Source organism: Talpa europaea (assembly GCF_964194135.1).
Source record: "Talpa europaea genome assembly, chromosome: 2".
NCBI classification, from domain to species: Eukaryota; Metazoa; Chordata; class Mammalia; order Eulipotyphla; family Talpidae; genus Talpa; species Talpa europaea.
In genome coordinates, this window is record NC_140068.1 from 8,364,089 (window position 1) to 8,391,436 (window position 27,348).

The following is a 27,348-nucleotide window of genomic DNA, read 5'->3' on the forward strand; positions in this document are numbered from 1 at the left end:
GCAAGTGGTCAATGCTTGATAAATCTATGCTAGTCCTGGTAGTAGCAGTAGTTGTCTATGTATTTTTGGCAGATGTAATAAACTTGCTACCATTTTATACACAGGTACACAGAAATATTTCCATATTTTTAATTTAACTTATTTGGTGTTAAACTGCTTGTTGGGAGTTAGTCTTATTTCTCCAGTGTGTCAGGAAATGCTATTCAGAAAGGTGAACTGAGGTTCTCAAATTAAAGCTTCTGGTGAGGGCAGAATCAAGCTGAGGAGGTTTCTCTGACCAGGAATCCCAAGTGTTTCCTCAATACAATGATGGGGGGCATGTCTGCCACTATTGGTTATATCACAGCAAAAGCCAGAAGAGCCTGGGTTTGAATCCTCGTTCTGCCTTTTATTACCCATGTATTTTCAGGAAAGTCACCTTAGTCTTGCTAAGTTTCAGGCTGCTTATGTAGAAAATAGGCACTGCTTTTTAAGGTTATTGGACATATTAAGATCAAATGAGAAAATGTATCTCCAATGCCTGTCCTTTGGAAACTCATGAGATGATGGCTAATTTACTCTTATGTCTTAGTTGTGAAAACCCTAGCAGTAGAGATAGTAGAGGTCTCCTAGCTGGCACTCACCCCTAGGGCTTCTCAGAATGCTATTTCTTAAGAAATGTTTGAAGAAGAAAGTGTCTATGGCTAAAAAGGCTTGGGAAGGGTGGGTGAAACACAAACCAAATGAACTTCTGTAAACTTATTTAATAGGCTAATAGATAATGTGACCCTTTAATGTTAGATTTGTGGTAATGTTTCTGAAATTCATTTAGCCACCTGATGCTCCAGGGGAGCGTTCCATGATCAACATTTCATAGACCATCTACTGGAACATGCTGATCTAGTCAAGCATCCTCCTTTGGTAGACGAGGGAACTGCAGCCAAGGTTTTGACCAGAAAAGAAATGATAGAGCCAGAACCAGGCTGGCCTGATATCCTGGATTCCCCTGAGCTCACTCTATTTGGTGTTAATGTGGCTCCCTTTCTCTCACCGCTCTAGGGTCGGCTGCTTGTCTTAAGAGGATTAAAGTATGAGACAGTCTCTGGATAGGACAAATGTATTAAGGGAACCATGGTGGCATCTGGACAAAGAATATATAAGAAATGGCCACGGGGAGATTCAGAGCTGGAAAGCACCAAGGAAGCAGGCCAACAAATGCCAGTTATGTCATTTTGACCTTTTGTTAAGACCCTGGTCCACGAGAAGAAGATATTGTATTGCACACTTGCAACCACAGTATCAAACTAAAGAGATGAAGGCAGAGGCTGCCTGTTAATATTACTAACTGCAGCCCAGTCACATAGCCATTTGCAGCCTGTCCATATTTTACTGACATGAGCAATTACATGTCCTGTAATGGCAATGAAGCAATAAAATTTATGTCTTGTCATCTTTAACAAGATTAGACATAACCCTTCTCATAAATATAATACTGAATGGAGATTTTTAAGAACATAAGTATAGTTAAGGATCTTTGAGTTTATCCCTCCTAGTTAATTAAAATCCTCCCCAAGAATCGGCAGATGATAGATATAAGGATGTTGAACCTTTTAATCCATGGAAGGATGAACTAATGACTTCTTTTTGCATACCTTGCTCAGCTTCAGCTGGGTTTCTGACTCACTCTTGTACCAGACAGATTTCAGGAGTGCAGCGAAGGGAGTGACCCCTATTCCTGCAGCAATGCACACGCTCACTGGGTAGTGAAACACGTCCATCAGCGAGGCTCCAAAGGGTCCATCCACTGCTAGCCTGCAGGAGCAAAGAGCGGCCTGGTTGTCAATCACAGCACTCTGCTCTTGAAAACACAACTATCCTACGTCAGGGCATTTTGTAGAACGTTGGTAAACGTGCACAGGCAAGTTAGCTGTGTGCTCTAGAACAACTTATTTGGAGAGCTTGGGCTGGACATGAGGATTTGGGAGCCTGCCAAATGGGGAGATGGTCAGTCTAACCCAGGTGCCATTCATGAAAGGACAAAGCGTGACTTCTCTGGCCTGAGCTCATGCCTCTTCCATGTAGCACAATTTTCAAGCAGTTCTTACTTGCTTTGGTTTTAAGCATCACAAAAGCCTGGTAGAAGAAGGCTTTCCCCCCACCCCACCCCCCTCCCTCCCTCTATTTCCCTTCCTTCCTTTTCAAGCTGCCATCAGAAGAAAAAAGCAGAGCCATCAAGGTGATTTAGAAGGCTCAGCTGTTGTTCTACTGTGTAATTCTCCCTGTTTTTATTGGTTCAGCCCCACATCTTTGTAAGTTTATATAATTTTAGTCTAAGAGAAACCATCCATTTGGAATCAGTATGATTTTGAAATAATTTGTCAGTTAAGTGGAATTTCTAAAACATGTTATTTTCGATTACGTGAACTCAAAATCTGTGATGATTAGGCCAGGGGTGGCATTGTTGTTTCATTTTTGCTTAGCAAATCTTTCTTTGTAAGAATCAAGCCTATTCCTTGAGTATATATGATTGTCTTTAACATGGTCCTGGACAGACTGGTCTCTGGATTCCTCTCCAGCTCTTCCCACTGGCTTTTCTTCCATTTCTTAAAACACATAACAGGAACCGTGGTGATGGTGTACAGGTGCATTGTTGAAGGAAACGCTATGGGAACTACACATGAAGGGTTGGGGAGCAGCAAATATTTTTTAAAAATGAACAATGATGTAAAAAAATAAAAAATTTAAAAGAATTTAAAAAACCCACATAACACCTCCATTTGCCATAGAGGATTTGCATGTGATAATCCAAGTAATAAGTTGAAATACTCTCCCCCAATTTCCCTCCCCCCCTGATTTGGTTAATGGTAGGTCTTCCTGTAGGTCTTATTCCAATCAATTTCTCTGGGAGAACTTCTTGGACCCCTAAGTTGACTTATAGACCCCTTGCACTGTGCCCCTCGCAGTGTCTAGGACAGCTTCAGATTTACAGGTTTTTTTGGGGGGCGGTGTGTGTGATGGGGACATGAGAGTGCATGATTTGGCTTTTGTTTGTCTGAGTTCTATGGGGGTAGGAGCTGTGTCTGTCCGTTCACCACTGCATCCTGGAGCCTCCAGTGCTCTCTGGCCTGGAGCTGTTCCTAACAATTGCTGAATAAATTGTAAAGGAAATGTTTAAAATATTTCAGTCAGCAGAATGTATTAAATAAACGCAACTATTCCAAAAAGCATGCATTTACATATGAACAAAGATATGCTAATTAAAAGAGTTCTAAGTTATTCATAACCATTCCCTAAGGGGTGTCTGTGAAGGCAGCCGAGGTTGGCCCATTTGGGCTTACTATGTGTTCATGAAAGTTCAATTGTGTTTATTTAAAAATATTCCATATGCCAGACCTTCTAACAATTCAAATGAACTCTCCTCAAGTTAATCTTAATTAATAAGGCTTTATTACATATTGATATATGGAAATGGAAGAGCAAAAATAAAAGGTCATTAACCAGAAAGGGTTAGTGTCTCAGCCCACTGTAGATTACTTATAAATAATTAGACAAGGAGGATTGTGAGAGAAAAGATGGTGACTGTCTATGGATTAAAATGTCTTATTGTTAATTGTTTTTATAATTGGTCATATCTAGGATTTATTTGACACTGATTTTAGAAGATAACAATTAAACCCAAAATGAATTGTGTCATATAATCCACAGAAGTACATAACAAACACATTTCTGCATCATTAGAATTGAGAATCTAAGCTGGAAGTGGCAGGAATAAATATTTATTCCAGTTCCCTGCTAGTGCAGGAAGCCTTCCACTTCCCCGGCAGCTGGGCATGCTCTGATGGCAAATCGCAGGGCACCTAGTTCCATGTAGACCCCACCAGTGCCAGCTGGTGTTTTCTTGGGTCTCACTGAAATTTCCTTCTAATAACTCCAGTCTTTTGCTTCTGTAAGAAACACAAACCAACCCTCTTCTCTTTCCTACATCTCAGCCCTTTACATAGTCAGTCGTTGCTCTTGTGACATCTGATTGTTTTCTTTCGGACTACAATTAATTGTTCCCTTTCTCAATACTTGTCACAATTCTGAATGGGCTTCCTTTGCACTCATTCTGGCTTATTAAGCTCACTTAGCTTCTTCCTTCTTGTTTGGACACAGAAATTTCAATAAAGCAGCTTAGAAAAAGACTCACCCTACCAATACCCACTTCATGCTGTTCCCTGTTGCTCAAATTCAGCAGCAGCATCTCCACCCTCCTCATCAAACTTCACTTTTCTCTGACTCCACGACCTCTGTTCATTCACCATGTTCTTCCTGGCTAAGCCTCCCTGTCATTCTCACCTCTATTTAGACAGCCTTTCTTATTTGCAATAATAATAGCAGCACCATTTCTGCCTCCCCCCACACTATTGATTATGTAAGGACATTTAATCTTAAACCCTATGTACTACTATTACCTCATGTGGTCCTGCTATCCAAGGGTGCATACACCCATCACCATGCGAACAGCTTTTGAGAAAAGAACTAGTCAATGAAAGGTCGCCTAGTGGAGACTGAGGCCAGGCTCTCCAATCACTCTCCATGAGGATGGAATCTTGGGCAATTTCCATGGGGTTGAGGAACAAAGAAAATATAAAAAAAAATTAACTTGGTTGAGTCTAATAGGTTGCTTCCCGCTGAATCATGGTGCCACTCAAATTTGGGTCAAGAACTGCTACAAACCGAGCACCCATGGCCTCTGAGTATTGTCTATTTACCCCTAAGTCAGGCATCCTCGTCTGTCTTCTGTGGCCATTTTTCTGTCCAGGCAATGAGAAGTCACCAGAAGGACAGTGAACCCTCCTCTGGGCCTATGCTCTGAAACACAACTTTTCCACTTATAAAATACTCTCTTTTCCTCATTTAAACTGGGTAGGGATATTCTTATTCTATTGTTTCATCCTCAAAAACCTGCCCTGCTGTTCTTGCATCATAAGCAGAAACAGAAAAAGACCACCATGACCACGCTGGTTTCATGATTTTCTTCATTGACAGAGGAGGAAACTGAGGCAAGGTGTTACATACATTCTCCATAAGCACACGCAAAGTTGGGCTCCAGACCAGCTGTCTGATTCTGGAGCCACTGGCTCTGGGCAGTGGGTTCAGTCTCTGAAAACTCTACTGTCATGGCTGGGAAATTCCTCCATCAGAGGCAAAGGCTTTCAGAAGAGCTCACTCAACACAACAGTGATGAGTATGAGGCTGCCTTTCTCTCTGCATCCTCACCAGCATTTGTTGCTTCTGGCCTTTTTTGATAAGGGTATGAGGTGGTATCTCTTTGTAGCTTTGATTTGCATTTCCTTGATGATAAGCACCACTACATTCCTTATGGCATTAACCACCACTTGGTATTTCTTTATACCCTCCAGAGATGGTAGAGAAAGAATCTCTTGATGCTCTTTTGAAATATACTCTTTCAAAATGTTCTCCCCATCATTTTTCATTTTGGTACATCTTTGATTTTCTAATTATTGGGAAATTCTTCAGTAGCATGGGAGTCAACTTTAAGCCATTGTTTATTAAAAGAAGTCAAGGAGTGATCACTTCACTCAACATGCCAACAGCCTATGCCAACCTTTTTTGAATAGGATGCTGTTGTGGATTGAAGTGTCTTCCCAGTGCATATGTTAAAGTTCTAACCCTCAGTACCTTAGAATATGTCTTATTTGAAAATGAGGCTATGGCAGGTGTAATAAGTCAAGGATGATGAGATCACAAGGAGTTGGATGGACCTTTCGTCTAACATGACTGGTGTTTTTATAAGAAGGGATCACAGAAACACAGAGACACACAGTGCAGAGAGCAGCCTGGGGTGACAGATGCAGAGTTTAACTGCTGCAGCTGCAAGCCAAGGACACCAAGGAGCGCTGGCCAAACCCTGGAGGCTGGGAGGACACAAAGAGGGATGCTTCCCTGCAGGTTTCACAGGGAATACAGCCCTGCTGATGCACAAATTGCAGATCCACTGCCTTCAAAACTGTGAGAGAACAAACTTTTATTGTTGTAAGTCACCCACTTTGCGTGTGCTTTGCTAGGACAGTCCAGGAGGTGCACGCACATGCTTTCCCGCATCTCAGCTCCATCCTTCAAACATTTACCTTTTAGCAAAGTCAAATCATGTGCTTGCATGCTGTTTTCCCTAGCCCTCTTCAAGTCTGAGAGGATGGAGGTAACATTCTGCCGTCTCGGGGCTGCTGGAACACAGTGGTGGCTAATTAATATTGGTAGCAATCACATGTGTGCAGGGCCGCCTGCCTGACATCACTGATCTTCCTGACTCTCAGATCACTTTGTCATGTGTAACCTTTAATCTGGAATTGCTTAGCTCCTTCTCTGGTGTAGGCAATCTGCCAGAAGAATGCCTACAGGTGATGTATCCTTTTTATGAAGACCAGACATCATGAACTTTACCAATATAATTTCAGACTGTGACAGTAAAAGTACACAGGGCTGCCTTTTACTCATCACAGTCTGTGCAGAATTAGTCAAGTGACATTCTGGAGCTGGCAGAGCAAAATCTTCCTCCCCTAGATCATTGCCTGCCGTGGTTAACATTTGCTGTTTAAAAAATGTACTTGCTTCTGCTAGAAATCTACTCACTTGTACTTTCTAGATTATCGAATTTAAAAAATGGATTCGAATTTACCACTTAGAATAAAGAGATTGCTGAATTTGGTGGCATGTGGACGTACCAAAATACCTACTTCTCATACTACTCTAACATATCTGTGAAAGAAGAAACGGGTTTCTACCTTGGCAGGCTCCCGGGTTCCTTGGAGACCTGGCCCTCTGCTCCGAAGGCCTCACACAGAGCTGCCGTCCAGTCCCCCGCGGCCTGGATGTGCACACTGAAGAAGTCTTCCTGGGGAGCAGAGGTGAGGGTGAATGGGTGCCATTCCAGGCGGGAGATGGATGGGCACTGGATCAAGATGTATTGTCCCGGCGCCATCTTAAAGTGACGCTTTCTCATCTGAAGTTCTAGGACTCCAGATGGATGGCTCACCACCTGTGTCAGAGAAAGAGTTTTGTCTTTTTACTCACGTTAAATGATCAGAAAATTGTCCTCCTTCTGAGATCGTGGTCAGAAACTGTTTTGCAAAACAGTTTGCCAAGCCTGGCTCACAAGGAGTGGTCAAAGCACGCCATGGCTCTCTTGTCCTGCTTATCCCAACCCCTCCCACAAGCTCTTGTCCGCGGGTTTTTGTAAGGCCAGCAGATCCCGATCAGCTGAAACTGGTTGAAGCAGGTGATGGAGGAGTTCTGTCCTAGGACACACACGTGATGCCCAGAAGTGATCAGCATAACCCTCTGACGTGGAACCCTCCAAATCCCTCAAGCGCGTGCTAAGCCTCTTGAAAATGAATAAGAGACCCAGGAGGAGACATGAACAGCCACTACACCTGCAAGTTCAGATCCTCCTTCCTCCCTTGCCCTGCTCTACCCTGATCTCTGTGTCTCCTACTCACCCGTCACAGCCCCCACCCCTGTAAGGGGCAGGAGGCAGATTTGAGCTTGCTTCTGCCTTTGTATTTGACCAGTCATGCTGTTTCCCGGCTATACAAACTGTTGTCCCACGGTGTGGCAGAATGACTGTTTACCACAGGCAAAAGGCCCACACTAAGTTGCTTATGTGTCCTTCAAAGGTTTTATAAATGTTAAATTAGTTTTTCTTTTTGAGGACTATTTTACATGTACTATTTGCTATGAGCTTCCAGAACCTTTGCCATTATTTTCATATCTTGTCTGGCAACTCCAGCCAGAATCAAGTTTCTCTCCCTCAGAAAGCTATTCCTGAAATTTGGGTCGATGCCACCAGGGGCAAAATGGGGTCCAGCATGTGACTTTAAGTCTAAATAACCAGGCTTTGAGTAGACTGTGGACCACATGGAAGAGAATATAAACTAACATATTGTTCAGAGTACTTAATTATGCTTAAAGTCATCATTATATTATAATTATTATTACAGTTATTAAAGTTAATAACTAAAAATAGTTATAAAAATTATCTCCATGTTTTTAAAATGTTTGTCCAGGTAATCACCATTTTCAACATCTGCATCTTTTCTTTTTCCCTTGGGAACTCACCCTGGTATCTTCCTTCTAAGTGGAAAACAATCTTTGCACTTGCTCTGAAATGTCTTGTTTGCTTGATTTTCAGCCGAGTCTCCTGCACAGGCTCCTGAGTTTTAGTTGTAAGGAGCATACAAAGGGGCTTATCAGTCTATTTTTTTTTAATATTTGTTTTGTAGAAGAGCTGGGGTTCAGGCCAGAGGTGTGAGGGGTGAGAGGATTCACCAGAGATAGAATGAAGAGCAGAACAGGCAGATCTACTGAAATACACTGCTGAGGGGAGAAGCAGGCGAGTCAGAAGAGTCTCCTTGGCTTGGGATTGAACTCAAGTCTCAGCAGTGATAGCACTGAGACTTAACCCCTAGGTCACCAGGGAGGCCCAGGGGCTTACTACACAAGAACTTTATATGCAATAATAAATTTCCTTCCTTAGATTTCCATCTTGTTTTCTGAAACATCTCTTCAGGCTTGTCTTCTGTCATGGCCAAAAGTATATGGGAATAAAATCTAGGGTCTAGAGCCCGTGGCAATATCTTTCCATTTAGAAGAGGATTTCACAGCATTTTAATCATTAGTTCTGTCTCTCCTCTCCTGACATTTGCTCTGAAGCTACTGGAAAATTGTCTCCTTAGTAACAGCTCTAGTATTGAATAGATTTCCAGAAGTTTTACTGTCTGGTTTTAGGTACAACCTGATATCCTTTGGTGCTTAAAAACAGCAACACAGAAACAACTTAAATCAGAAATAGGGAGCAACACCTCTCATCTGCGCTCCTGATGACACTTACAGAGACCCAGTGTGTTCTGTTCGCATCGCGTTAGCAAAGAGGCAGGGGTTCGGTTAACAGAGAATTTCTTTCTAGCTATTTAAAAAGAACATTTCAGGGCCTCCCCTGGTGGCGCAGCGGTTGAGCGCTGGGCTGCAAAGCTGCCCGCAGCCTCTGCAGCGCCGGTTCGATCCCCGGCCGCCGGCGAGGGTCCCACATGGCGCGCAGACATCTCCTGCCGCGCCCGCTGCTCCCCTCAGCAGTGTTCATCCTCATCCTGCCTGTTCTGTTCCCCACTCTGGCTCTGGTGAATTCTCTCACCCTCCCATGCTTCTGACTGACCCAGTGCTTGTATAAATAAATAAATAAATCTTAAAAAAAAAACCCAAAACACATTTCCGTCTCTTAGACATGTACCCTTTGTTGATATGCTTACATCTTCCACCAGCATGAGGCAAAAATCGGGGGGCTTTGAGGTGGACGGTGAGATTGGACAACACCATCACAAAGCACTGGGTCTCTGGCTGGAGATTCTCCTCTTCCTGTCTCCATTTGGGAGCCACTGCACCCCTTCTCCCTCTGAACCTGAGGCTGACTGTTCCCCCATCCTCTGCTTACAAGTTCCAGATGTAAAAGTGTGTGCTTGAAAATCCACGTACATATTTGTGTGTTTGCAAAATCCCTGTCTTCATATGGTGAAGGAAGTCAATCTACTCTAGGTTATTAGGACCCCATAAAGCATACTCAGCCCACCCAAGAGGATCCAAAATAAAGAGAAATGCGTAAGATTTCATGGCTGTGTCATAACCTTCTCCACGTTATGTACTAGTCTAAAGCCCTGATCCCTCTGTCCAGTCAAATCAGTCACACTAAAAGATGCACAAGATATAAGCCATTACTGGAATAGATGATGAGTCTCTAAATTATGGACAGTTTTATAATAAAAGAGGCAAATTAAAAACTTGGGCTTATAAAAAATTTTCATCTACAGTCAGGCTTTTATTCAGACATAAAGCTACATGCCTACCTTGGTAATGACCACCTTTTGTTGAAATCTCCAGAATCTAATCATTCTCTCACACATGTACAGAACCACAGGGCCTAAGACCCACTTCCAAGCCTGCAGAGAGCAGCAGAAAGGAAAAGGAAATGAAAATAGAATCCAAATATTTTCCATTTGAACCCGATCATGCGTAACATGACCATGTTTAGACATGTGCCTTTAACTTTGGGCCAATGATCAACCACAAAGATGTCTCCTTGTATTAAATATTATAACATTCAGTGATCCCTTGAAGTTTACAAGTTTATTTAAGAGATTAAACTCTTCTGTGTTGGTTTTTATGCTTACCTGATCAATGATGCCTTTCCGTAATCAGAAATAATCAATCTTACAAAGAAATAAGAAATAAGAAAGCAGACTGAGGTTTCTGCAACATTTGATGGCATCAGACACTTCCAGCCTCAGGCAAAGTCAAGACTCACCACGCTGCACTTCTAAAGGCACTTCAAAGAGGAATTTTTTGGCCCAACAATGCCTCACTACGTGGGAGTCTGCCTGAAGAAACACCCACACCCTGTACACACTGACACATACACATGCAGACAACATCTGGGAAAAAACAAAGTCGGTTGTAGCATTTTAAATCTAAGTTTACAGAATCAAAACAAAAGCCTCCACAGTTGCCTGGAGGCCTGCGACACTGAACATCTATCTCTGTTCTTTTTTTTTTTTTTAATATTTATTTTATTTATTTATGTATACATGAGCTGGGGTGCAGACCAGAGTTGGGGGGCAGTGAAAGGATTCACCAGAGACAGAGTGGGGAGAAGAACAGGCAGATTGAGTGAAATACACTGCTGAGGGGGCGGCGGGAGAGTCAGGAGAGGTCTGCTGCGCCATGTGGGTCAGTTCCTTGGCTGGGGATCGAACTTGTGCTGCAGTGGCCGTCGATAGTGCTGAGCTTAACCCCTTGCACCACCAGGGAGGCCCCCTGTCTCTGTTCTTAACAAATCGTGTCAGTGTGAACCTTTGCTGGGCACAGGCCGCACTGTAGAAGACATCTTCCTAGGGGCTGTCCTTGTGCCAGGTGTTGGTACAACAAAAGGTGTTTTCTCCCTCTAAAAGGGAAGGATGGGAACTTAATTTTTGTTGTTCTTGGAACCTGAAATTTTCAAGGACTTTTAAACTAGGTCTGAAACCCAACGATCTTACAATGCATATGGTATTCTTTTTTCTTTTTTGCAAGAGAGGAAACTGAGGCTAAGCAAGGCCAAGCAAATCGTCCAAGGCCACAGAGGCAAGTTGGGAGCACAGGAAAGACAGGAGCCGGGGTGCCTGGCCTCGGGCCTGTACTGGCTCGGGGTCTCTGCCGCCCTGTGATTACTCTTCTTTCTCTCCAATGCTGACGTGCAATGACACTTGTTTACAAAACCTTAAGGCATTTATGCGGTGAATTTTAGGTGTTTAAGGGTTCTTGGGAATGAGTCTAATTCTTCAGTTAAACACCTGCTAAGGGGCTAGGGAGGCAAATAGAGCACAGGGGCTAGGACTTGACGGCCAGCCGTTTCCTACTGTCCCCACACTCCCCCTTGGTGCTCTAAACCCACCAGCACCTGGGTGCTTGGGGGGCAGGAGGGACGAGGCATTTGTTTAACTCAGACATTCTCAGCCTCTGGCTACCTGTCTTCCTCCCCAGTCCCCCGCTTACTTGTCATCCTGCTCGTCTTTGCGGAAAACAGGTCATAAGCCTTTTTCTGCATTATTTTTACTCCTGCTACCTTTCCTGTTTTTCTAGTTCTCTTTTGTTTATTTCTGGCTCTGCTTGCGTGGCACCTCTGCTCACCCACCGCAGCCTCTCTGCTTTCCACCCCGGGAGCTTCTTGTTTGCCTGGTAAAGGCTCCATTTATGCAGACAACACAAAGCAATTTGACCCACTTATTCTTTTCTGCCTCAGTGGGGTTCAGCGACGTGTATAGAATAGCAGAGAGAATGAAACCTTTTGTCCACCTCTGCCGAGGGTGAGGCCGCGGCGATGAGCAGAGCGAGAGGACAGTGGTGAGGGCAGGTGGGACCAGGGAATGACTCCTCAGGTCTCTTACGAATGGGCGAATGGAGCAGGAAGTGTTTTAAAAACGGATTGGACATTGACAGACATGATGGCAAGAATGCAATTCTTTCTGTCTAAGCTTAGAGAGAGATTTGCAAGGACACTCACCTGGTCTCTATGTATTTTTACAAATAATCTTTCCTGCCCGTTTTAGAACGTTGAAAACATCACACACTTCATTTGGGTGGCGTCAAATCGTTAGTCACGGTCTCTGATTTTTCCATGTTGATAAAATGGAGTAAATAATTGTTCTTTGATTAGCCAGGAAGGAGAATGCAAACTATTAATCCCTAGCGCTGTCTCTACTCTAGTATATAAATTGATCCCTCCCTAGGAGGAGGGAGGAAGGGGGGTGAGGTAAGGCCACAGGTGAGCTGTTATCCTGGCAGCAATGACCAGGTTAGAAGGAACCAGCAACATGGAGAAGAGGGCATGGCCAGAGCAGGAGGGGCACCTGGTGATAGAATCTGGACTGGTCTTGAAGCCTTGGGTTCTGATCTTGGGGTTACTATCTTTAACATTGAGGCAAATCTTGGGTCTTGATATGTTCCTATTTTCTGTTTTGTAAAATGGGAGAGTTGGAGGACAATTTTATTTCAAGTCTCTTCAAGGTATTAAATGGCTTAGCTTTATTTAATATAAATATACATATTATATAAATATAATATTGGGGTTATGTCATTGCAGAGGGCAGCAGAAAGCTGGCAAAGAGAGGGGTGGAAGAGGCCACAGGTGCAGAGTGGCTCTTGAAGAGGTGAAGGCACCCTGGTTTCCTGATGTGCTTGGCTGGGAATGCCCATTGGGACCACAGACGGGACATCAAAACTCCCTGGGTATCAGTTTCTCGATCTATTAAAGGAAGGGGCAGAACTCTTTAGTTCCTAAGTTTCTTTAATACTAAAATACTCTGTGGATTCTTAGCTTTATTTTTTTCTGCTCTAAAAATACTCAAGAAGTCATGGTACAGTGAGTATTTTATGATAGAAATAAAACGATGTTGATTTAAAAGCAGTAGTAATGCAACTTGTTTCCTCCACTTTCGCTCCTGGTTTTTCATTTCTACAAGAAAATAAAAACATGCTGGCTTTGATTTCATTTTATGTGTGTGTTTATGAGTGGCCTCTTTTTCTAGACAATGAGATTTCTAGGGACAGGAGCCATGTCTCTGAATCCTGCTTCTGGTACAATGCCAAGCATGGAACAGCCATTTAGAAAAAGGTGGCTGAATTGATTTGATCACAGCGAAAGCATTTCTTTATACTATCAATATTAACACCATTCCCCTGTAATTAAAAAAGTGTCATTGCTATTACTATTATAACTGTCACTATTATTAGCCTATGTCATAGTTAAATGAAAGCAGGTGCTTCTTTTACTATGGAAGACCAGGCATTTTTTGGGAAAGGATTGCATGAGCAATTCTGGAGTCTGAAGTCTTGTGTGTCTGTGAGTGTGCGGTAGACAGGGGAGTGAAAAGACATTGCCAGGTATACAGGCACACCTCACTTTATTGCGCCTCACTTTACCGCATCCTGCAGATACTAAGATTTTTACAACCTCAGCGTTATGGCAGCACCATGCCCAAGTCCACCGCCATTTCTCCAATGCCACATGATCACTTCGTTTTTCATATTTTAGCAGCAAATTCTTTTTCAAATAAAGGTGCATGCATTGTTTTTTGTTTTCTTTTGTCTTTTTAAAGACATAATGTTACTTAGACTTTAGACTGCAGCCTAGTATACTCATAATATGCACTGGAAAACCAAAAAAATATATATGATTTGCTTTATGGTGATATTTGCCTTATTGCCATGGTCTGGAGTCAAACCTGTAGATCCCTGAGGTGTCTGCAATTCTTGATCAGCGGGTTTATAGGAGATGATGTGCAAAGTGTCCCATCCTCACTGGGAGTAGAGCCCCACACAGGTGGGTGGATAAATATTCTGATTGATAAAAGCATCACGAAGATGCACCGGTTAAGTGAGGAAAAGAGGCAGATCTGGAGTCCTGCAAAGATTGGGGAGTGGGTGCAGTGGAGCGCAGGAACCCTTCTTTGTCCTTGGGATGCCTTTTGGATGCTGCACAGCATCTCCGAGATTATCAGAGAGAATATTGTACAGTTCAGCCAAGCAGTAATTGCACAGCCCACACACGCTTTGAATCAGGATCCATTAAAAATAATGGGAAAGAGTGACAACATGAGTTTGGGTGTGCAAGGAGGTGTAGCCAGGGAGAGTTAACAGAGAGATGGGTAAGTTCCCCCCTTTAATGATAATTAATGTCAGCAGAGGCGCAGGAGCAGGTTCTGGTCTGTATGCATGAGGTGTGGGAGGATATTGATTTTTTTATGGAGATGCTGTAGTTGAAAATTTTAGAGAGGCATTTCATGTTCCTCATTAATATGCAGGCTGGGTAGTGGCTCCTGATAGTTGAGTTTAAGACAGAGACAATCTATACTGGCCATTAAAAGAAACACAGTCTAATGGCACATCTATTCCAGTTCTCTCCACTTTAAACATTCCTCCTAGCAGTTTTCACCCTTAAAATCCAGTGTTTAATTTAATATACTTGAGGATTTTAGAAAAAATCAGTCATTATATTTTTCGTACGTAGATGACTTAATTTCCTAAATCCCTACCATTTATAGACTATAATCCTGTGTCTTATGATGTGTATTTTTGGTGCATATTTCCCCCTTGTTTCAATCTACTGGTTTCATTTACTTTCTTTCATGCATCACCCAGCTATTCCAAGGTTTGCATTATTCTAAGACACCTGAGGAGACCAAACGGGATTATTATTGCTTTTTACCTATGCCACCGGCTGTAATGATTGCAGCTTACCCAGGAAATCTGCTTTTGAGATCTCGTGGATATTATCATCTACTCTAATTAATTAAGACTCTTTGGGGCTAACATGTCATTATTTCAGTTATGGGAACTTAATTAGAACAGGAAATAAATGCATTCTAACACCCCAATTTTTTTTGATCCCAAAAGTTGTAGAAAGAAAGAAGGTAAGCTTATAAAGAGGGCATGATTCTCATTTGGTAGTGCTTAACATTCGTCTGAGCAGCAATACTATTAATTCTCAGAATGGAGCGGGCAGTTAAGCAGGGGACCAGGAGTGAGGCATGCCGGGAGCAGGGGTGGGGGCCTGAGGAATTTCTACCCACCCAGGGACAGGATTGTGTTGTGAATCCCCACAATATCTGACAGTCATCTTTAAATGTAAGTAGAAGAACACAGTTCAAAATAGACAGAGTGCTTTTGGCAGTAAACCGCTTTTAAAATTATCCATAACTCGATTTCTCCATTAGCACACTTAATAAAGAGTTGGCTTTGTTTGGTGGTGACATGGGCTGTTCTATTTTAAGCATATAAGTGCTCTAGTTATTTTAACTATCTATGGAGACAACTATTTGTGCAAGCTCCTGGGTTCATTCTTACCGAAGGTTCCTTGCCAGAAAACTGAGGTACAGGGCAGGGCGTGGCTGCCTGCCATTCAGCATAGTGGTCTCTGCAGAAGGTGATGTTGTGCAGCTGCAGACTCTCTGGGGTTTGGCCTCGAACCATCCGACTTGCCGTGAACAAAAATAAAAACAAAACACCCCCCCTCAACATGCACACATTAAAAATCAATTCTGTGCAGTATTGGGGGACGTAAGTGGACTCTGAAATCACACCATCCCTGTCTTGAAATTTGGGCTGTCATTCCATTCCCTTAGCTTAAAAACAAGCACTTAAGAAGCTTTGAGACACTTTGAAGATGCCAGCAAAGAGGTGCCCTCTGTGGTATCCTGTGTTCAATTGAAAGTGTCCATATTAGAGAATTCATAATGAAGGGAAATGGTTTGAACACATTCTTTTATAGACTGTTGAATTTAATTAGGTCACATCTCATCCCGATCACTGAATCGGGCTAATTGGCTAACTTTGTACTATTTGGGTCTTTTGCAGATTTATTTAACATCTACCCTTCTTGGTTTGTCTCTGAGCACCTAAAAGTTTTCAAGTGCAGAAATCAGAGGAAGTGCCCCAATAATGATATTGCCCCCTTGTGCCCAGGGACCACTAGCTGGCTTAGTGTTTGACAGGGTCAGAATAGATCAGTGTGTCTTCAAGGTTTTATGGATGAACTGGGGAGGGAAAAAGGATACTGGCTTTCATGAACAGAGCACTGGAACAAGAGTCCTGTAATGCAGCTATATTATATGTCTCGCAAGTGCAGTGCTGACTGGATAGGTTGCTTTGATACAGGTTCCTTGGTTTCCCCATTGGGACACGGGTGCTGACAAGTCAGAGATGTGCATCTGGGACAGGCTCAATTCCTAGGTGCTTGTGAGTCAGAAGCACTGATTAATTTTTGAGGAACCTGGTACTCCCAGACGAGACACTTGAGTACCACACAGCTCATGTCCTGGGTGACCTGAGGAGCAACACCCCCTTCTGCAACGGGAACAGGAAAGGGGAACAAAGCCCTTGGAAGCAGCGAGGAGAGCTGACATCTTGGCCTCTGTCCCAGGCTGCTTCATGGAAGGCATCCAAATTGATAACAACCTCTTGACTTAGGTGAGTAAAACTATCTATGAATCTCCCATGAGCAGAGAGGTCCCGATAGAGGAACAGTGAGTAAGAAACAGGAGCCACAGGAAAAGAATCTGCACATTTTAACACCTTCATTTTCAGACTCTGGGTGGCCATCCCTGTATTATCTAAAGACGTCTCAGAACCTTCTAAAAAGGCAGTATCTTTTTAAAAATTTAAAATTTGTTATGTCTTCATCTTTGCCATCCCATAATAGGAAGATTAGTGGGTTTTAACACATTCCAATAATCCTACTTTACTTGGCATTTTGTATAGAATTTGCAAATTACTTTTTGCTGTAAACAGTAGCTGTAGAATACTTCAAGCTGAGAAGATTAAATGAGGCCCTTATCCCAAAATAAGCCTTTCAACTAAGTTAGAATGACTAACAAATTTCATCTTAAGAAATGTTATTTGGATATTAAAAAATATCTCCAGTGAAACACTGCCCATTGAAATCCTCGAGCTTCCATAGCGCACCAGGGTGTGAATGTGGGGGTGGGGGGAGCAGGATCAGGTGTGTGTGTGTGTGACATCTGTGAAGAGTACTTTTCAGACACACGTGGATCATGAAGAGGCCCTCAAATGTCTTATGGGGTGAGCACCTAGCATTGGGAGAAGAAGCTGCAGAGAAAGGAAGGACTGACAGTTTCTGAGGTGGAATATTTTGGAACTGCAACCTGCCCCCCCCCAAAAAAAATACAGAAAGTCAGGGTGAAGGGTCACACAGCAGAGCCAATGGCAGAGATTTTAAAACTAAAAGAGACTTGAAAACCTTCAGCCAGGCAGCAGCACTGGTGTGCTCATTGGAGGTTTCTAAGGATGAGCAAAGCTGCAGGTAACTTTTTAGGGTAAAATACACTTCTAGAGGTGATTCTTCCTTCCACCAAGTCCAATTATCAGGCAAGTTGAGGGATGAGGGGGAGCTCTGCATCAGGCAAGACAATGGCAGAAATGTGCACCCACCCCTTTGAGAAGTGGGGGGCTGAGAAGGAAGGCACATCTAGTGTGGGAGGGAGGCTGAGGATGCAGCTGACTTGCCAGCATGCAAGTCCCCTAAAGTTGCCTTGGGGCCCCAGCAGGTGACTACGGCCATGGCGGCATATGACCTGGAGGCCAAGCAGCCTTTGAGGCCTGGGGCTCTGCCAGGTCGGGACAGAAATGGAGCCGCCTCTGGTTTCAAGGCCTCAGCACCCAGCAGTGAAGAAGGAGGGGCAGGGAGGCGTTTTCTGCTGTTGGGGCAAGCAGGAAGAGTTTCATGCAAGCCAAGAAGGGAGTTCAAAGCACCCCACATTCTTGGGGGTGGAGGGATGTGTAATTCACAAAGTGAAGACAGGATCTCCAGCACTGATGGAGAGAAAGGGTTTGGGGGCCTGAAGTCTGGCTTCTGGGTCTGCCTCTGACTTATGTTCCTCCTGGCACCTCAAGTGAATCATCCAACCCTCTGAACATATGCTTCCTTCTTATGAAATGGGGTGCCAGAACTTTTCTTTTGGAATAGCTGCTCTTGAGGGTCAAACCAATCATGTATCTGTACACTGAAAATGGTAAAATGGAAAAAAAAAAAGGCATCACTTTATGAATGAACTAATATGGCATGAACTACTTAATAGACATTAATTGGTGAATTGTTCCAGAACATTTTGATAATATTTGAAGAGTTGAACACAGTATATTTGAGTATGTGATGCAGGCATTGCTCTAACTTCCTGGGAGGTGCTTGACAGCACCAAGCAGGAGCTGAATACAGAACATTTTATGGGCTGTTTTAACAGAAAGGAATTCTTTAGTTGAGATGGGCAAACTGAGGTCCAGAGAATTTCAAGGGCTTGCAGATGGTCATGCTGCCACATATCAGAGCTTCCTCTAGGCCCGCCCTGGTCAGACTGAACCCCCCCCACACTGTCCCCTCCTCCACACCAGCTGTCCTGGTGGGTAGTTTTGATCAAGGAAGACTGGAATTGGGGTGTTCAAAACGTATATATCCCCACTAATCCCAAGTCCATTGGATGGTGGGAATAGGTTCTGAATGAAAGGCAGATGTCTCATTTCCCAGTATTCGTTAACATTCCTGAATCTCATACGCATGTCAAGACACCCCAACAGAATTATGCAGGGAAAGTAAACATAAAACCACCTATGTCGCTCCTTTTCAGTGTTACTGAAAGATATTTACCACAGTGAAGGTGCATCTTCATAGCTTCCAGGTGTCTGCTAGTCCCTGCCTGTCATGTTCCTCCATCCAAAGGACTCTCTAAGATTATCTTGAGGTTCACAGAGGTGAAATCTCCCACACTGAGCACAGCCTGTACTTACCCTACCCCGTGGACAGCCAGACTGATAAAGAAGAGGATGCAAACATGGTGTGTGTACCAGAACAGCTCATAGGAGGCCTGTCTGATGGACTCGGTGGACGAGGTCATGGTCAGGATGAGGGCCAGTGTGGTCACCAGGCCGGTGATGCCTGCGATGGTGGTCAGCAGTGCAGCAGGGGTGTTCTACGAGGCAAACACACCAACGTTCCATCTTCCTGCTAGTTTTCCATTTAGGATCAACCCTTGGGCATCTAATCAGAGAGCCATCCCTAGTCTTAAAAATGGCCCTGGTACTCCCCGGTGGTGTAGCAGTTGAGCGCTGGGTTGTGAAGCTGCCCGCAGCCTGTGCAGCACTGGTTCAATCCCTGGCTGCTCCCCGGCCACTGGAGGAGGGTCCCACATGGCGCGCAGACCTCTCCTGCCGCCCGCTGCTCCCCTCAGCAGTGTGCTTCGGTCCTTCTGCCTGCTCTGGCTCTGGTGAATTCTCTCACCCTCCCGTGCTTCTGACTGTACCCAGTGCTTGTATAAATCAATCAATCAATCAATCAATCTTTAATAAATAAAATCTTGAAAAAAAAATGGCCCTGGTACAATCCACAAAGGGAGGTCTCTGACTTTTTCTGCTCCCCATTCAGATGGAAAACCTTAGCTTTGGGCAGATGTCATCCAATGCCATGTCATTTGTTACACTTTTATTTCATCTGCCTGTATCAATTTTGATGACGAAGTTATAATGTTGAATTGAAATTAGGACAATATATAAAAATGCATCTAAAGATGAAATAACTCACAGTAAATCAAGTTTCAAGTTGTTAGTTTTAAAATAAAAAGATGGCTTGACAGGCTTAATTGCATTTTAACATTAAAACACACTTTTTGGGAGAGCTCCCTTCAGGGTCTGGCTAATAAGATAGCTGCCTCCTCCGTTCCCTGGTGGTTCTTCTTGCTCTTGCTTTTTAATTGGAAGGACCATGACTTGCATTTCTTTCATGCCCTCTCTGGAGGCTTGGACTAAGGCTTTTTGTAAATCCTAAGTGATCAATAAAGATACAGCTATTCTCAACTGGCAGACTGTGCCAAAAGCCAGAATACTGACCTGCGAGCGCAGGGGACAGTTAAAGAGCATTTTAGAATATGAATCACAAAGCATCTTGCTCTGATTGTGAATTTCCCATATTCTTGCCAAGTCATTAGGATTCACACACAGTGTCACTATCATGGAGACGACCACGCGCAATAAACTCAACTCTATCTCCTGTCAGAAAATCTCATTAATTTGGGGTGCTCTGAGATCTCCAGGTAATTTGGACAGGACTTCTTTGTATTTATTTTTTCTTCCTAGAGCAAACAGTGGCTATAAAATAGAAAGGGATAAGTCTAAAACACTTAAAAGATTTCTTTTTTCAAGTGTACTCAGGCACTTTAGAAAGTCATTTACATCATCCGATGTACTCATTTTGAATCATTCTTCTTTGCTTATTAGAGCAAGCCTCCACTTTGCTTTTTCTGCAGCATTTCTGAGAGATTGGGTTGAGTTACAACGTAACCTCTAAAATAATCTCCTTGCATCTCTTCACAAATACTCTGTAATGAACACTTTGTGTTACTGATACTCATCTTTCTCCAAACACTCAGAATTAAAGGGTTTCCTGAACTTAATTAGTACTTCATAGTATATTGCTTCTAAAATTTTAAAATAACTGTTGGAAATAGCTGAATCATCTTGCTAAATTGCCTCGAAAGTATTTACAATAAAGACTTTCCACTACACTGGCTTTACAAAAAGTTTGAGATGCATTTTTGGGTGTATGGGCATTTGTAGAGCATTTGTGGGGATAAAGCATGAACCCCAGCGGACACCTAGACAAATGCTGTGGCTCTGCTGAGTGACCCCAAAGGCACCTCCCAGGCTTACGGCATCTGTAGTTTTGACTTGTAACTGTGCAACTTGTTTTTCTTTGTATCAGCTAAGAAAATGTAGCTTTTCATCAATGGCCTGATATTGGAAATCACATTAGGACACTAGGGGACATGACATGGATGAATTTCCCTGAAAGAGACTTTGAATTTCCTTCTTCAAAAACACCTTCACGGGCCAAATAATCCCTTAAAGAGATGGGCCGGAAAGTAACTAAGAGGTTGCCATTTCTGGTGAAGATTGCCTTACGGTTCTTCTTGTGCGTTCTAGCTATTTTAAACTGGTGAACAGTCTGCGTGTGCATGCCAATGTGGCATACCATGGCCAAAGGTTTAGATTAAGTAGGAAGAAGGAGGTAGGGGTTGGATTTAGGGGGGACTGTTTTATCTCCAGAGGTGGGTTTCTTGGTTACATTTTTTGGCTTTTTTTTTTTAACCGTTCACAGAGGTAATTAGCATTAATGATGTCACTAGCCATACAGGCTTCATTATGAAATTAGTCACTTTGCCCGGTATCTGATTTGGCAGAGCAGTTATTCACACGCGTGCCAAAATAGGAGATGGGAGAAGAGATGCGGAAAGCAATTTGCAAATTGAAAATGAAGACATCCAATTTATAATCTCTGGTTTTAATGACACTTCACATTTTTTTATAATTGTAACATCCGCTAAAAAATTCTAATCATTAGCTGCTTTGAAAATTTAAAATATTAGGGATTTTAACAGGTTACTGCATTTCCTGTTGGGGTGTATTTATTATTTGTTGTTATAGACTAATTAAGTGGTATCAGTTTTTCTTGCGCATAACCTCTTAGCAACATTCATGTCATTAAAATATACCATTTTAGAAAAAGGTGAAATTGATGTTAACATTTGACAAAACCCCCTCTGGAGCTTTCTTAAAAGCCTTTGAAATACAGTGTTCCCAATAAAAGGATAGGAAGAGAAAGGAATTTTTCAGGTGAGAAACTAGGTGGCAGGCAAACAGTACTCACTGCGCCTGCACTCCGGATGGGGTTCAGGTAGGTCTCATGCGGGGCATCTCCAAGTTTGGAAAGTGCAGCTGAAAGTCCACCTGCTTCCCCCGCCTGGCTGGCGTGGTAGCGCTCCAGGTTGCATAAATGTGCCACGATGTGAATAGCTGCATACAACGAGACATGGGATATGAGCCGCATGGATTTCTTCCTCTGAGATTACTCACGACTGCAGTGTCTCTATGGTCCAGTTTCCCTGCCCTGGTTCTTCTAATCTCCAAGGAACAGTGATTAATTTGTGCATCTCTCCTGGTGTCTTGGATGGAGTGGATTGAATACTTCCCAGGCTATTGCATGATTTACTATATCCATACATTTACATTCTATTAAGACATAAGGTAAAATCTAAATTCACCATTGTTTCATTACAAACATGATTATTCTGGAAGTGAACTAGGCATCATGATATTGCAACATAATTAGATAGGCTATATACTTTCTTTCTTGAACAATCAGAAAACATTATTCTCCAATATGTTTGTACATCGTGTACAGCCATGTGGGATAATGCCAGGGAAGGTATCATTTTTGTTCTCTTTCAGAAATTATGTATTCTGTTTTTCCTTTATACATGCTAGTATATATGATATATACCTTCACATACACATACACATACACACACACACACACACACACACACATTTCCAGGTGTTATTCCTAGTGGATTGAAATATGCCAGCATTTATGGAAGTAAATCTTTCTGTATATTCTTAAGAAGAAAACCCATTTTTTCTAATTCTGGGAATCAGTGATGTCTAAATTCTAAGTGCAGAGAACTTGTCCAGGACACAGCACTATGTCACCTTCGGAGTCTGTGCTGCCGCCACTGTCCCCTGACTTGTGACTCTGAGGGGAAGAGCAGTCCAAACACCCAGACATCTGATGCTCTCCTACAAATGGAAGCCCTGTTGGGTGCTCCATGGATCCCCACCATTGAGATCAGGTTCCAGTGAGAAACCGGAATGCATTGCCCAGAGGACGGATCATTTCCCAGTTGATATCCTTTTTTTTTCTGCACCCACAGTGAAAGTAGCCCAGGCCACTGCTACTTGAGAGACTACAAGTTGTGTCCACGTCTAGTGAGGGGAAAAGGGGCAGCAGAAACTTTTAACAGCATTGGTGTCATCCTGAGTTCTGCGCTCCTGGTAGCTGATTGACTTAGAAATGCCACCTTCTATAATGTTGAGCCTCTTCTCTCTGGCACATGAGTTCCTTCTATCAGTCATCCCCTTTTCTGCTTGTAGAGTTCTACTCATGCTTTAAGCCCCAAGGCAAAATGCTTTCTATCAACTACTCTTCAATTCCACAGACGCAAATGATACGGTCATCCTAACATTTCCCAGGCACTATTGCTGTGAGTATTTACTTATACCTGCATTTCTCAATGCACTTTGACTCCTCAAGAACCTTGACACCTGGCACATTGCTTACAGTATATACCTCAATGCTGAGTGACAACAAGATTACAGAAAGGGATAAAGGGCTAGGAATTCCATCTGTAGATGCAACATTACTGGAAGTGCTTTTTCTACGGATGCATATATTTTTTTGCACATTTTTCTATGGTCTTTAAGTTAGAAATCAAATCCAATAGGTTTTGATTGAGGCTCACCTGAGTAGGCAATGCTCTAGTGTTTTGAGTCTATGATGTTAAACATCTATTTGCAGATTCATTGAGGGCAGCATCTAAGAGGTAGTTTGTTTCCTCTTTATGTTCATTTGTCAGTGTATGTGGCCACATCTCAGAAGGGGCAGCCCTGTTCAGTCTCAGCATCCAGAAAGCTACAAAAGCTTATATGATTTCCATCACGATCCATAAAATGTGAATTACTTGCTGGATTGAACATAAACATTGGTCTTCCCAATTGCAGTTTTCTGATAATTATCTTAAAGTTTTGTTTTTGGCTTTTAAAAAAAATTTATTTATTTTTTAAAGATTTATTTATTTATTTATACAAGCACTGGGTACAGTCAGAAGCGCGGGAGGGTGAGAGAATTCACCAGAGCCAGAGTGGGGAACAGAACAGGCAGACTGACGAAATACACTGCTGAGGGGAGCAGCAGGCGGCAGGAGAGGTCTGTGCGCCATGTGGGACCCTTGCCCGGTGGCCGGGGATCCAACTGGCGCTGCAGAGGCTGCGGGCAGCTTCGCAACCCAGCGCTCAACTGCTGTGCCACCGGGGAGGCCCCTGTCTTTTTTTTTTAAAGGACAGTTCATTAGGAAAAAGGAGAAAGAGAACATAAAGAGTATCTGTATTGACACAGGTGGACAGCCTTGGGACCAGAGAAGACCATTATATTAAAGTTTTGAATGAACAGGTAATTCTTGTCATAGCTAACGTATGCTGAATGTTTCCTATACTGCAAACACTGTTATGAATGCTTTAAACATATTATCCCGATCCTCAGGGGTGAATTTTATTTCCATAATTAGAGAAAAGTACTCAAAAGGTTAAGGGACTGTAGTCAGTAAGTGTCAAAGGTGGGATGAACCCGTTTGTCTGACTCCAAGACCTCATCTTTTATCCTAAGTTATATTGTTTCTTTTCATTAATCACTAACGTTTATATACCAAACTTTTTCCTGGAAACTCATTTCTCCCATGGGCTTAGCTAAAGCTTTTTGAATGGTTCACCTGGTGTCTTTAATCTGGAGACCAACGCCTCTTAAGACTATGACTCAGCAGAATCGCGGTGGTCTCTCTCACTGCAGGTGGTATCAAGGGTCCTTTCACATTCTACCTTTTTCCATTTACTCATTTGCTTCCAGATTTCTCAGATTCTTCCTCCCTTGACCAAAGCACACCAGGCAGGGAGTGGAGCTGGTCCCACTTTACAGAAATAGACAGTGAGCTTCAAACCAAATGAAGCAATTTATTCTCCATCACATCATCCACACGTGACAGTCAGAAAGGGAACACAGGATAAATTCTGTGTCTTTTATATTCCATATTCTAGAACATTCTTCTCTCCTGTAATGAGTTGCTGATCACAATCTGTTTTCTACCAGACTGATTTTCACATGAGAATTTGACATTGTTTAAACTAAATTTAAATACATTTATTGAATGAGCAGATATTGAACTATTTATATGTTCTCATCGCCAGATGTCTCATAACAGAGCAGAAGAACTAATAACGCAGCAGCAGCAGAAGAAAACCAAGATACTTTTCAAGTAGTAGCTCCTGAGGGAATATGTTGAAAATGATTTTTTTTCCATTTTTTTAATAGTACTTTATAAATTTCATGTATTACACATTCCTTTGCTTAGCTGCATCCATTTTGTTTTCTTTTCACAAGGTGGAAGATAAAAAAGGTAGCATCTAATCTCAGGAATTCAGAGAAAAACTACTTGCATTCATTTTGTTTGTCAAAATGTTTTATTTCTTCTTATTTAATTTTACTATTATCTTGGCTTGGAACTAAAGGTACCTCAGTTACCAAATGTTGGTACTTGATAGATAACCAAGGGGGATCTCGATTTTGTTACCTTTTAGATATCATATTTTCTATCCTCTCCTTCAGACACGGTTTATGACTGCTTCAGGGACGTATTAAATAGTGATGCATTTTCATCTTTCTCTCTTAGTCATCAGGATCATATCTCGTGATTAGATTTCATTTTAGCAGAAAGAATACTGGAGAGGTTACCTCTCTGTTACTAAATTTCTTTCAGCCCCATTTTCTCATCTGTAATGTGGGTGGATTTGACTCAACTGTGTGACACCCCAGCTCCCTTCCAGCTGTCTGGTTCCCATGCTCAGTCTGAATTTAACCAGGAACATTCACCATCTAAAAGGGGATTGCAGACCATTGTGAAAGTATTTCCAACATGAAACTCACATTTGAGTATCTTTTAAGAATCAGCTCTGACTTAAGGGGACTTTTGATACCTTGTGGCAAATCTAAGCCATCAACTCTGCAGGTGGGGTTCTCCCTGCTGCCTCTGTGCAGCTTCTGCTGAGCCCAGGGGAGTCCAGGATCCCCTTTTTTGAGAACCCACCCAAACTTAGTGCCAGAACAAAAGATACTATGACAGGATCGTCCCACAATGTCATTTTCTCAGCTAAGTGAAAAGAGAGCAGCAATCTTGGACATACTACAAATGTGCATTTAATTGGTATATGAGCTTCTGAGTTCAAATAAGGGGCTTTTATTGAAGAGGGAACAAAAAAAAATCATAAAGGCTACAATTAGAGCCAGTTGCTCTGAGAAAGTCTCTTTTCCTTCTTTCTTTCCTTTTTCTATCGTAGGAGATGAAAGGAAGCATAATGGAGGGAGAATCTTGGGAGTGTGGTCAGTTCTTGCTGTCTTTCAGCCTCCCTGTCAGCAATGTCGTTTTGAGTTAGACACCTGCTAATTAAGCAGCCTGTCGAATAGGAGCAAATCTTGGCTGCAACTAGAACCAGGCCTGAACCTTCAGACTTGTGGTCCGATTTCTGCAGAGAGGTAAAAAATAAGAATAAGGTATTTTTTTAACCTTATTCTGAGCTTGCTCCTCTCCACTTGTCCCTGGGATGTTTATTGAGGTTCATGTACTAATTTTAGCAGCCTGTCAGGAGTGGCACATGGGTAATTGTGTGCCCCTGGGCCCCAGCAGATGCAGTGGGGACTTTGCTGGAGAGGGCTGTTTGGATCACTATTTACCCGCCCCTAGGAAGGAAGCTCAGGATCAGTGAGTGGGTGGGGCTTCAAGGTCTAGTGTGAATCAGAGTCCAGAAAGATCCACGTTAATAAGAATGGAGAGACTGTGAAACTATGATTTTTATACCAGTGTGGTTATAGGTCCCTGGGGATGATTTATGAGTGGTGGAGGAATGTTCCAACGCTCTTATCGTGGGCAGGCAAGCAGGAAGGCAGGAAGCCAGAAGAGTTCCTGTCACTGCATTTTCAGTGATGCCCTTGATTATAGATACCATTGTTTGCCTCTTCCCACCTCCTCCCCAGCCTCCTTCCACCAGGCTCTAATTACAGCCCTTAATGATTCGACCAATTAAAGCCTGCGGTTCAACTTATAGGGGAACGGATGAGAAATTAGAGGCTGGCATGCACACTTCGATGTGGATGCACTTCTTCCAAGGTTACACACCTCTATTAAGCCAGTCGGCTATTTGAAAAGCAACATAATGGGCGATGCTAATAAAATCAGCATGGGGACATTTTCAGCTGCTCCCAAGTGAATATACCCGAAGGACAAAATGTGAAAAGCAAAGGTACAGCTATGAAACCAGGGCTTAGCATTTTTTCTTAAAGCCGCAGTTGCCAGCCACATTTCTTAGTTAATGTGAAATGTAATAATTGCTTTGTCAGGGTTTGGGAGAAAGGAGCGCTTTCTCTCCACCCTCCTGCCTTTGCCTGGAATGAGAACAACGGCATGGAGGCTGGTGGCTGGCAGCCATGCAGTGGGAGATGAGCATTTTGCTTTCAAAAGCAGCCTGACCCTGCTGGGGGAGCCTGGGTAGATGGGAAGGAGGCTGGCAAAGCAGGGGGGTTTCAAGAGGAATAGACCAGAGAGAATACTTGATTCTCACCAG

General features: G+C 42.9%; 1 protein-coding gene across 1 annotated transcript in view; it reads right to left on the reverse strand.

Annotated features, from left to right (window-relative positions):
• NOX3 (NADPH oxidase 3) overlaps nucleotides 1–27,348 on the reverse strand; it is a gene marked incomplete at both ends in the record, with an annotated part of 53,494 nt that overhangs the window by 21,375 nt on the left and 4,771 nt on the right. The window contains 6 exons of the mRNA XM_084227779.1: nucleotides 1,632–1,791; nucleotides 6,768–7,021; nucleotides 9,879–9,971; nucleotides 15,412–15,541; nucleotides 18,865–19,046; nucleotides 21,776–21,921. Of these exons, the coding sequence (XP_084083905.1) occupies nucleotides 1,632–1,791; nucleotides 6,768–7,021; nucleotides 9,879–9,971; nucleotides 15,412–15,541; nucleotides 18,865–19,046; nucleotides 21,776–21,921 (965 nt within the window). The remainder of the gene's footprint in view (nucleotides 1–1,631; nucleotides 1,792–6,767; nucleotides 7,022–9,878; nucleotides 9,972–15,411; nucleotides 15,542–18,864; nucleotides 19,047–21,775; nucleotides 21,922–27,348) is intronic.